The sequence below is a fragment of the Vulpes lagopus genome, chromosome 1 (assembly GCF_018345385.1).
Source record: "Vulpes lagopus strain Blue_001 chromosome 1, ASM1834538v1, whole genome shotgun sequence".
Classification (NCBI taxonomy): Eukaryota; Metazoa; Chordata; class Mammalia; order Carnivora; family Canidae; genus Vulpes; species Vulpes lagopus.
The window spans coordinates 26,015,859-26,028,731 of NC_054824.1; the positions used below are offsets into that span (position 1 = coordinate 26,015,859).

The 12,873-nt window shown below is 36.5% G+C and overlaps 1 protein-coding gene across 1 annotated transcript; it reads left to right on the forward strand.

Moving 5' to 3' along the window:
• Positions 1 to 12,301: 12,301 nt before the first annotated feature.
• Positions 12,302 to 12,600, forward strand: LOC121479013 (NADH dehydrogenase [ubiquinone] 1 alpha subcomplex subunit 2-like). The gene is given in 2 exon segments (XM_041734556.1): positions 12,302 to 12,365; positions 12,368 to 12,600. Coding segments are annotated over 2 exon segments (297 nt in total).
• The last annotated feature ends 273 nt before the right edge of the window (positions 12,601 to 12,873 follow it).

Below are 12,873 nucleotides of genomic sequence, written 5' to 3' on the forward strand. Positions count from 1 at the left end.
TTTTAAAAGCTAAATGCAAAATGTATATACAGCATGACTTCGATTATATTCATATATATGCATATATTTTATATATATATATATATAAAGTGTCTAAATCATGTACCAGTATTCTTAGCAGTGTTTGGATCTGAGTAAGGGTAAGTTATTATTCATTTTATTTTCTTTATTATTTGAGATGGCTAAGTTATTATTTTTATTTTTTTATACTTTTTTAGTATTTCTAGATTTTCTATAATGAGTATATATTGTCTATGAAACAAAATGAAGGAAAAAAATAATGGGGAGAGGGGCTACCTATATGTAGAGAATGAGCCCAATTTGGATACTGTAAATAGACAAGGTAAAACAACCAAAAGGAAAGTGAAATAGGAATTTTTTTTTAATTTTTTATTTATTTATGATAGTCACAGAGAGAGAGAGAGAGGCAGAGACACAGGCAGAGGGAGAAGCAGGCTCCATGCACCGGGAGCCCGATGTGGGATTCGATCCCGGGTCTCCAGGATCGCGCCCTGGGCCAAAGGCAGGCGCCAAACCGCTGCGCCACCCAGGGATCCCTGAAATAGGAAAATTTTAAGTGGTGATATCTAGGCAATAAGATCATAGCTATTTTCTTCTTTATACTTTAGGATAGCTACCAAAATGTTTTTCATGAGCGTATATTACTTATAAATTAGAATATTAAATATTTTTAAATGCTAAGAATAATGTCATTATGTTAAGTATAATTTTAGATGAATAGGCAAATCCTGGCACAAACATTTCCTAATGTGTCTGTCTGATGCTAATTGCCCATCTAATATCAATTTTCTCTTCTTTCTTACTAAACCTGATTGTGTGGTTGTGTTGTGAATGATAATGATCTGTGCCAGAAAAAAAAAAAAGAAAAGAAAGAAAGAAAGAAAGAAAGAAAGAAAGAAAGAGAAAGAAAAAGAAAGAAAAAGATCTCACACCCTCTTTCAGCTAGGGGTGGAAACATGTGATATGGTCCTGGCCAGTGAGATTTAAGTGGAACCACTGGATAAGATGTCAGAGAAAACCCTTTCTATCTTTCTATCTTTTCTTTCTATCTCCTCTTTTCACTGTGCTTGAAATGAGAATGTACTAGCTGAAATTCCAGCCTTATTGTGAACATGAAGATGAGGACTACAAAAATCTACAAAGGAGCCTGAGTCCTTGGTGATATTATAGAGCATTCATATCAGTCTTTTTGACTAGCTACCTCTGGACTTCCCATTACATCAGAGAAAATGAAACTCTACTTCATTAAGCCATTGTTATTTAGGTTTTCTGCTACATTCAGCCAAATTCAATAGGTATGCCTTTAAAAATATTATTTAGCCTTTTGTGCTTACTGAATTATTGGTTCTAATTCTTCACTCTCCTGACATGTACACTCTTAACACAGACTTGTATGCTTCCTCCCCCTTTGACTCGGAGCTTAGTTCTAGGACTTGCTTTGCCCAATGGGATGTGTGGAAGTGAGAAAGGTGCCAAATTCAGAGCCAAGGACTTAAGAGACCCCATATTTCTCCTTTTCCTCTTGAATCTGTATCACTGCCATTAGAAGAACATATCCTGGGAATTCTTTGGTCCCAGGAGAAGAATCAGAGGCAAATGGAACAAAATTGCCTGAACCAATCTTTCAGTAATATATACAGTTATCCAATTGGGCCCAACCTAGATCAGCCTAACTCCAGACAAACTGTAGATGTGTGATAATTAAGAAGTGTTGTCTTCAATCACTAAAATTTTTAGTAGTGTATTATACACTATTACAGTGGTACTAGTTCATTTGTAAATCAACAATTCAAATTTCTCATTTATAAAACATAGATAGTAATAGCATCTACCTCACAGAGTTGAGCATAAAATGTAGTAATACTTATAAAGCATTTAGCATATGACTGATATAAATAAAAGGATCATTAAATTTTAGATATTATTATTACCCTTATCACTACTATTATTGAAAAAATCAAGTATGAAAATATATTTCACATTCCCATGACTTATTGGACTTCTGGTCCTTTAGAACTAATTTTTTTCTAGTTTTAACATGGCAGCAATTTAAAAAGAAACATGGGAGACCTAGAGAGTGCCTCCAGAGAATCTTGTCAGAAAAAAATAATGGTAGGAATTGGATATATTTACCTTGAGAAAAAGATAGCATGAGAACTGTTAATTTTGTTTAACAAGAAAAGACTTTAAGTATCAGAATATCAGAGCAGAAATCTACATACAGTAGTGGATTTAATTTAACATAAATAAATAGAGCTGACCAATTGTGATGGAAGTCATACTAGAAGAGCTGAGCTCCAGTTTATTAAATGTTTTTATCTCAAAGTTAAAGATTATCTTCAAGGATGTTGTGGATTTAAAAACTCACAGCTAATATCACACTCAATGGAGAAAAAATAAGAGTTTTCCCCTAAGATCAGAAATGAGACAAGGATGTCCACTCTCATCACTTTTATTCAAAATAGTATTGGGGGATCCCTGGGTGGCGCAGCGGTTTAGCGCTTGCCTTTGGCTCAGGGCGCGATCCTGGAGACCCGGGATCGAATCCCACATCGGGCTCCCGGTGCATGGAGCCTGCTTCTCCCTCTGCCTGTGTCTCTGCCTCTCTCTCTCTCTGTGACTCTCGTAAATAAATAAAAATTAAAAAAAAATAGTATTGGAAGACCTAACCACAGCAATCAGACAAGAAAAAGAAATAAAAATCATCCAAATTGGTAAGGAAGAAGTAAAACTTTCACTATTTGCAGATGACATGATACTATATATAAAAAAAACTAAAAAGCACCAGAAAAATACCAGAACTTATGAGTTCAGTAAACATGTAGGATACAAAATCAATATACAGAAATCTGTTGCATTTCTATACACTAATAGTGAAATAGCAGAAAGAGAAATTAAGAAAACAATCCCATTTATAATTGCACCAAAAAAAAAAAATCTAGGAATAAAGCTAACTAGGGAGGTGAAAGACTCATACTATGGAAATCATAAAACACCGATGAAAGAAATTGAGGATGACACAAACAAATGGAAAGACATTCCATGCTCATAGATTAGGAGAATAAATACTGTTAAAATGTCCATACTATCCAAAACAATCTACAGATTTAATGCAATCTCTATCAAAATACCATTAGCATTTTTCACAGAACTAAAACAGGTAATAAAAATTTGTATGGAACCACAAAAGACCCCAAATAGACAAAGCAATCTTGAAAGAGAAGAACAAAACTGGAGCTATCACAATCCCAGATTTCAAGATATACTACAAAGGTGTAGTAATATAGTATGGTACTAGGTACAAAAACAGACACATAGATCAATGGAACAAAATAGAGAGCCCAGAAATAAACCTATGCTTCTGTGGTCAACTAATCTATGACATAGGAGGCAAGGATATGCAACAGGAAAAAGATAGTCTCTTCAACAAATGGTGTCAGGAAAACAGGACACTGTATGCAAAAGAATAAAAATGGACTTTTTTATGTGCACAAAACTTAACTCAAAATGGATTAAAGACCTAAATGTGAGACCTGAAACCATAAAATTCCTAGAAGAAAATGTAGGCAGTAATCTCTTTGACATCACTATAGAAAGGTTTTTCTAGGTATGTCTCCTTTGGCAAGGGAAATAAAAGCAAAATTAAACTATTGGGACTACACTGAAATAAAAAGCTTTTGCACAAGTGAAGGAAACCATCATCAAAACAAAAGACCATCCACAAAATGGGAGAAAATATTTGCAAATGATATATCTGATAAGGGGTTAATATCCAAAATATATAAAGAACTCCCTCCCACAACTCAACAGCCAAAAACAATTAGTCCAATTTAAAAATGGGCAGAAAACATGATCAGACATTTCTCCAAAAACGACATACAGATGACCAACAGACACATGACAAGATGCTCAACAGCACAAATCATCACGGAAATGCAAATCAAAACCACAATGAGATATTACCTTGCTACTGCTAGAATGTCTAAAATCAAAACACAATACAAGTGTTGGCGAGAATGTGGAGAAAGGGGAACCCTCATGCACTGTTTTGGAGAATACAAACTGGTGCAGCCACTGTGGAAAACAGTATGGAGGTTCCTAAAAAAATTGAATACATAATTACCCTATGATCCAGTAATTCCATAACTGGGTATTTACCCAAAGAAAACAAAAACACTAATTCAAAAAGAAAAATGCACCCCTGTGTTAGCCAAGGTATGGAAGAAACCCAAGTGTTCATCAACAGATGAATTGATAAAAATGGGGTGGTGTGTGTGTGTATGAATATTACTTAGCCATAAAAAAAAAAAAAGAATGAAATGTTGCCATTTGTAACAACATACATGGATTTAGAGGGTATAATGCTAAGTGAAATAAGTCACTCAAATAAAAAAGATTTTAAAAAAAAAGGGGGGAGGGATCCCTGGGTGGCGCAGCAGTTTAGCGCCTGCCTTTGGCCCAGGGCGCGATCCTGGAGACCCAGGATCGAATCCCACGTCGGGCTCCCGGTGCATGGAGCCTGCTTCTCCCTCTGCCTGTGTCTCTGCCTTTCTCTCTCTCTCTGTGTGTGACTATCATAAATAAATAAATAAAATTAAAAAAAAAAAAGAAATAAGTCACTCAGAGAAAGACAAGTACCATATGATTTCACTCATATGTGGAAATCTGAGAAACAAAATAGAAAAAAAAGAACAAACAAAATAGACTCAACTATAGAGAACAAACTGGTAGTTTCCAGAGGGGAGGTGGGTGGGGATGGTGGGTGAAATAGGCAAAGGAAACGAAGAGTACACTTATCATGATGAGCACTGAATAATGTACAGAGTTGTTGAATCACTATGTTGTACACCTGAAACTAATATAACAATATATGTTAATCATACTGGAATTTTAAAAAAAAGAATGTTGCAGACTTCATTCGTATGACTGAGTGACTTTAAGATATCAGGAACCACCATACTTTTATAGAGGTGAGTATATATTTTCTTTTTCCTAAAGTCTTTTTTTTTAAAGATTTTATTTATTCATGAGAGAGAGAGAGAGAGAGAGAGAGAGGCAGAGACACAGGCAGAGGGAGAAGCAGGCTCCATGTGAGGAGCCTGATGTGGGACTGGATCCCGGCACTCCAAGATCAGGCCCTGTGCCAAAGGAAGGTGCTAAACTGCTGAGCCACCAGGCATCCCTCTTTTTCCTAAAGTCTTAAGAGCAAATGAGTTGAATATTTTAGCGTTTATGAATTTTTTGAATGTTGAACAGTGTAAATGTTATCCTTGTTGAGTGTCTGAATTTTGTTGTCTCCCTTGAAGTAGTGCTGAGATTTCTTTGTTCTTTTTCAGACAGTAAAATCATTTGTGGATCACTTTGATTTCTTTGAGGACTATTTTTAAGCTTTACTAGAATGAGTCTAGAGTAGTCTTCACTCCAAGGAGAATTTGTCCCTACTCCTAAGTTATGGCTGTTGAGGTTTTCACAGAAGATTCTCTGTACTCTGGCTGGCCAGAGATCCAATGTCCGCTCATTTTCTGTGAATTCTGGGAATTATTTAGCTTACAGCTCTCTAGTCATTCTTTGCTCAGACTCAGATTTATGGAGCTCTATTTTTCCCCCTTAGCTTCCACCTTTCAAATTCTTCTACCTTTCAAATTCCATTTCCTTCAGCCTCTGGGAATGCTGCACTCCATCTCTTCAACTCCACTGGGTCTCCAAACTCTATTTGAGTTTATTTTCTCATGATCTGGAAAATTCCTCCAAGCAAAAAGTTGGGGCAATCAATTTCATGTTTCTTTTCTCTCAGGTATCACACTCTTTGTTTTCCAATGTCTGAATACAATTGCTTTACAGATTTTGTCCAGTTTTCAGGCTGTTTGTGACAGGAAGCCCAGTTATTATTTTGTCATGGTTGCAGTAGAGCCCTGAGTAATCTTGGAGAGAGGATAATAGGAAATAGTCACCTAGGAGAGTAGAAAAGTATGCTTAATAACAATTTTCAGCTCATTATTGGGAAGTGTGAATATTCATTTGAAGGTTATAATCATGAATATAAGGTGAAACCAATCTGCCATGTTAAGTGACTTTCTTCAGACATTGTTCAGTAGTCCAGGAGCAGCATGGGAAGAGTAGATGGTGGTCTAGTCTGGATTTGGAGTGTTGCCAGACTAGCTGTTATAATGATAGTCTAGGGCTTTTCAACCAGCTTTAATCAACAAAAGCAATTATGCAGTTCTTTAGATATTGCAAAGATCTTACTAAGAAAATTTTCAGTTATTCACAGAGATATAATTAACATTTGGAAGAGTACTTTAGGGTTTACAAAGTTGTTTCACAGATAACAAATGAGCTGTTCCTTACAACAGCCTCACAAGAAAATGAACTTTTGTCATTTCAGTTTATACATTTCATATTCAGAGTGTGTAAGAGACCAGCCTTAGACTATGCAATTACTAAGTCACAGAACCATCTTAGTCCAATTGCTCTAAACAGTCCTTACAATTTGAAAGGAACTCTCAAAGATTCTGTGAGAAGTTCTACTCTTTCCTCCAGAAAAATATATAAAATCCCTAAGTTGCATATGATTTCAGAGAACTCACAAATTCCCTGAAGCTCACGAAAGTGTCAATGGCCTCTTAATTAAAAATCTTTAATGTACCTGTGGGCCCTAGGATGGCTTCATGGTTTGAACATCAACTCTTGATTTCAGCTGGGATCATGGTTCAGGGTTGTAGGATCAAGCCCCAGGTCACAATCTGTGTGCAGCAGGGAGTGTACTCCCAATTCTCTCTCTTCCTCTCCCTCTCCACCTCCCCACACCCAAACCCACCCCCCACCACTGCGCAAATAAATAAATCTTAAAAAAAAAAAAAGAATAATGTACCTGGACAGGGGTTAGTTGGATATTCACTTTATAATTATTTATTCAAGGGCACATATATGTTATATCAACCACTTCTGTATATATATTTCATAAAAAAGGTAAAGAAAAAGCACAATAATGTAGAACTTCTCTACTTTTCATTATGCTTTTTGGCTATACCATTGAATAGAGTTTCATCCAGGTTTTCAGAAAAATCCTCAAAAGTTTAAAAAAATTCAGATCTTGTGTTTTTCACCTATTGCATTTTTGTTCTCCATTATTTATATGCTATGCAATAGTTAACCACTTTTTTTTTTGATAGCTATCGTGTTAGCCTATGTAAAACATGTAGTATATCAATTTTGAAACTGCAATCGAGTCATGGAATTAGACCCAGAGAGTCTTAAAATTAGCTGACAATTTCCTTTCCCAGTTTAACTTTCCTTCTCTATAAAGATGTTTGATAACAAGAGGGAAAATGAATTTTCAGGGTAATGATGTGAAAGAAATTGTGGAAGCAAAAACAATACAAGTTACCCTTAATTCAGTTTCTTTCAGAATAACTATGAACTATTTTAAGTCTATTTTCCTGCATCCTTTCACTCAAGAAGATCACGAGACTATTTTTTAATCATCTTCCTTGGAGAGAATCCTTTTTAAAAGTTAGTTACCTGGGCACGGATATGAAGAGGTAGAAAATAACAGAGTTGAGTTTCCTGACATAGAAATAGCATAGCTTCTTAAGTTTTTTAGTCTGACACTTAAAAAAATCTACTTTTCTTGGGAAAGAATGTGCAAAGATAGTGGCATAAAAGATCCTGAACCCAACTCCTCCCACGTACACACCAAATCTACAGCCATATATGAATAATTTCCCTCTGAAAGAGATCTGAAAACTAGAGTAACTGCTTTCCATAACAAAGGGTAAAAGGACATCCAGACAGGTAGGAGAGACACAAACAAGGTCCTACAAAAAAACCCACCCCAGCATGGTGACACACAATAGAGAGGAATCTCACCAGACAGGTGCTTCTCTTGGAGGAGCAAGGGGTTGGTGCCCTACACAGGACACCCCGGCTTCTTCCTGAGTCTGCACCAGAGAAAAGCTCCCAGGACATCTGGCTTAAGAAACCATTGTGCTGGCATCTGGGGGTTCCAAAGTGCTATGGGATGCTGAGAGTCCCCCGCAGAGGGCTCACACATGCAGTCTTGCTACTTGAAGAAACAGCAATTTGGAAAGCGCCTAGAGTCAATCCACAAGCAAAAAAGAGTATCATAGACACGGAGGTTCTCCCCAACAAAGAAGGGTGTCAAGCCCCATATCGAGCAACTTCTACCCCAAGGATTTTCACTAGGAAAACAGACACCTATAATGTCTGGTTTTGAATACTGGCAGGACTTAACTCTGAGAGTTTTGAGTATTAGTGAGGCTTAACTCCAAGAAAGTGAGAGAGCTATAGGAAAATGAGGACTCTTCTCTTAAAGGGCCTGCACACAATCACATTCACTCTGAGAACCATCACAAAGGCAGCACTTTGAAAAGTGCCTGGGCCATATACAAAGGAAATGTATTGATAATTTCAAGAAGTGTGCAGGAGGACAGGGATCTATATATACAGAATTGCTGGCAGGTGTCATTTTTCTTGTCTTCTTTCAGTCTAACTCACCCCACACTGGCAGGTCCCAGTTCTGACACTCCATCTACCTTGCTAGCATTTCTCACCCCCACCATAGTGATCCTTAGTGGCCCCATACAGCCCAACACATTTCTCCAAAGCAGATCCTGTCCTGTCACACCCAGTGGGCTGTCTTGGTCAGGAACAGTGGCCTTCCAAAGCAACTGCTGCCCTGGGGAAGGGAAGCTAAGCCTACTAAGCAGCACACCTTTAATGGTTACAGTTGGGCATTGAAGCAACAGGGTCAGGGTGTGGAGCTGAAGAATAAAATAATGGAAATGAGAAATAGACTAGAGGGAATCAATAGCACATTACGGGATGCAGAATAATAGAAGAGCAATCTTGTAGGCATAGTAGTGGAAATCATCCAAGCTGAACAACAAGAAGAAAAATTAATTTTTTAAAAATGAGGATAGGTTAGGGGACCTCTGGTAAAACATCAAGCATACTATCATTTACATTATAGGGGTCCAAGAAGGAGAAGGGGGGGCAGAAAACTTATTTCAATAAATGATAGCTGAAAACTTCCCTAAGCTGGGGAAAGACACAGACAGGTGTAGAAAGCACAGACAGCTCTAAACATGATGAACCCAAAACTAGTCCACATCAAAACACATAATAATTAAAATGTCAAAAATTAAAGACAAAGAGATAATCTTAAAAGTAGAAAGAGAAAAGCAACAAAGGAACACCCCGTAAAATTATCAGTTCTTTCTTCAGCAGAAAATTTGCAGGCAAAAAGGGATTGGCATGATATATTCCAAGTGCTAGAAGGGAAAAAATTATAGCCAAAAACACTCTACCCAGCAAGGTTATCATTCAGAATTGAAAGAGAGATAAAGATTTTTTGAGACAAAAGTTGAAGGCATTTATTATCACTAAACTAGCCTTACAAGAAATGTTAAAGGGACTAATTTAAGCAGAAAAGAAAAGGCTCTAAGTAGAAGAAAATTATGAGATAAAAAATTTCACTGCTAAAAGCAAACATGTAGTAAAGGTAGTAAAGCAATCACTTATAAAGCTAATATAAAGGTTATATAAAATCAAATGCATCTATAATAATTAGTTAAGGGATACACAAAATAAAAGGGTATAATATATAGCATCAAATATATAAATTGTCAGAGGGAAGTGTAATAAAAAATGGAGTGTTTTTAGAATGTGTTCACACTTAAGCCACCATATCTTAAAATAGGCTGTATATAGTCTGTTACATGTCAACCTCATGGTAATCACAAATCAAAAACTTATAATAGATACACAAAAAATAAAGAGAAAAAATCCAAGCATAACACTAAAGAAAGTCGTCAAATCACAAGGAAAAGAGCAGGAGAAGAAAAAGGAACACAGGAGACCCACAAAACAACCAGAAAACAATGAAAAAATAGCAATAAATTCATACCTATCAATAGTTATTTTAGATGAAAATGGAATAAATGCTTCAATCAAAAGACATAGGGTGACTGAATGGATGAAAAAACAAGACCCGTTCTATGCTGCCTACAGAAGACTCACTTCAGACCTAAAGACATATACAGACCAAAAGTGAAGGGATGGAAAAAGATGTCCCATGCAAATGGAAACAAAAGAAAAGCTGGGTTAACAATGCTTACCTCAGACAAAATAGACTTTAAAACAAAGGCTGTAACAAGAGACAAGGAAGGGCATTACATAATGATAAAAGGATCAATCCAACAAGAGGATATGACAAGTGTAAATGTTTATGCACCCAACATAGAAGCACATAAATATGTAAAGCAAATATTAACAGTCATAAGGGAGAAATTGACAGTAATATAATAAAGTAGCAAACTTGAAAATTTTTATTTATTTATTTATTTATTGATGAGAGACACAGAAAGAGAGGCAGAGAGAGAAGCAGGCTCCCTCAGGGGAGCCTGATGCAGGACTTGATCCCAGAACCCCAGGATCATGACCTGAGCCAAAGGCAGACACTCAACCACTGAGCTACCCAGGCACCTGTAAGTAGGGGACTTTAACATCTCACTTAGAACAATGGATAGATTATTCAGACAGAAAGTCTGTAAGGAAACAGTGGCTTTGAATGACACATTAGACCATATGGACTTAATGAATACACAGAGCATTCCATCCCCAAACAGCAGAATATACAAACTTTCAAGTGCTCATGGAGCATTCTCCAGAACAGATCACATGTTAAGCTACAAAACAAGTTTCAATAAATTTAAAAGACTGTAATCCTATCATGCATATTTTCCCAACCACAGTGCTATAAAACTAGAAATCATTTACAAGAAAAAAGCTAAAGAAAAAACACACACATATGGAGGCTAAACAACATGCTACTGAACAACTTATGGGTAAGCAAAGAATTCAAAGAGGAAATTTAAAAATACCTTGAGACAAATGAAAATGTTCAAAATTTTTGGGACACAGTAAATACGTTTAAGAGGGAAATTTATAGTGATATAGGCTTTATGTTAAGAAACAAGAAAATATCAAATAAACAATCTAACCTTATAGCTAGAGCAACTGGAAAAAGAAGAACAAACAAAGCTCTAAAGTAGCAAATGAAAAGAAATGGTAAAGATCAGAGTGGAAATACATGAAATTGAGACTGAAAAAAACAATAGAAAATGTCAATGAAACTAAGAGTTGCTTCTTTGGAAAGATAAATGATATCATTAAATCTTTAGCTATACTCATCTAGAAAAAAAGAAAGAGGGGTGCCTGGGTAGCTCAGTGATTGAGCATCTGCCTTTGGCTCAGGTCGTGATCCTGGGGTCCTGGAATCGAGTCCTACATCAGGCTCCCATAGGGAGCCTGCTTCTCCCTCTGCCTATGTCTCTGCCTCTCTTTCTGTGTCTCTCATGAATAATTAAAATCTTTTTAAAAATAAAGAAAGGAAAAAAAGAAAGAATTCAAATAAATAAAATCAGAAATGAAAGAGAAGTTACAACTGACATCACAGAAATATGAAGGATTGTAAGAAACTACTATGAAAAATTACATGCAACAAATTGGACCACCTAGGAAAAAATGGATAAATCTTTTTTAAAAGATTTTGTTTGTTTGTTTGTTTGTTTGTTTAAGAGAGGGAAAGTGAGCAGGATGGAGAGGGAGAAAGGATCTGAAGCAGACTCCACACTGAGCACAGAGCCCAATGAGGGGCTTGATCCCATGACTGCAAGATCATGACCTGAACCAAAACCAAGAATAGGATGCTTAACCAATTGAGCCAGGCTCCCGCCAAAAATAGATAAACTCTTATGAACACATAGTCTTTTAAGACTGAGTTAGGAAGAAATAAAAAATTTGAACAGACCAATTTCTAGTAATGAAGTTGAACGAGTAATCAAAAAACACACACAAGTCCAGAAGCAGATGGTTTCACAGGGGAATTCTACCAAACATTTAAAGAGTCAATACTTATCCTTCCCAAATTATTCCCAAAAAAATTGAAGAGGAAGGAACAGCTCCAAATGTATTCTATGAGGCCAGCATTACCCAGATACCAAAACTAGATAAAGATACTATGAAAGAAGAAAAGTTACAGGCCAATATCTCCAATGAACATAGATGCAAAAGATCTCAAGAAAATATTAGCAAATCAAACTCAACAATATATTAAAAGGATGATTTACCATGATCAAGTGAGATTTTTCCAGAGATGCAAGGATGGTTTAATATCTACAAGTCAGTCAACCTGATACACCTCATTAACAAAATGAAGGACAAAAATCATATGATCAAGGGTTGGGTACCAGAAGAGATGTTGGTATCTGCAGCAAGTCAAGGGATCCAGGCCTAGCTGGGCCTGCAAGAGATTGGTGTCCACTTTGTCAGTGCTTTCCTGGCATTCAAGGTGTCAGGGAATTCACTGAGAAACCCTATACGGAGCTGAAGAAGACAAACCCAGACCTGCCCATCCTAATATACAAGTGCTCCAATGTGCAGCACAAGTTCCCAATCCACAATGAATGTGGCCAAGAGAAGAATGTCTCTTTGAACAACTTCAGTGCTGATCAGGTAACCAGAGTCCTAGAGAATGAGCTAAGTTGCAAAGCCTGAAATCTCCACTAAGGATTAAGCACAACAGCATCACAGCCTGAGCTTTGCTGGACTGAGTACAATGTGGAAAATTATGTTCTTTTCTTTCTTTATGAAGCTTGTGCTGAAAAATGTGATCTCGCGATATCTTTTTCTCATTCTTCTTTCCAACCTTTGTTGCACAACCACTGAGGCAAAAATAAAGTTTTACTTTGTTCATCCAAAATAAAATCATATGATCATCTCAATAAATACAGATAAAGCACTTGACAAAATTCAGCATCCATTCAGGAT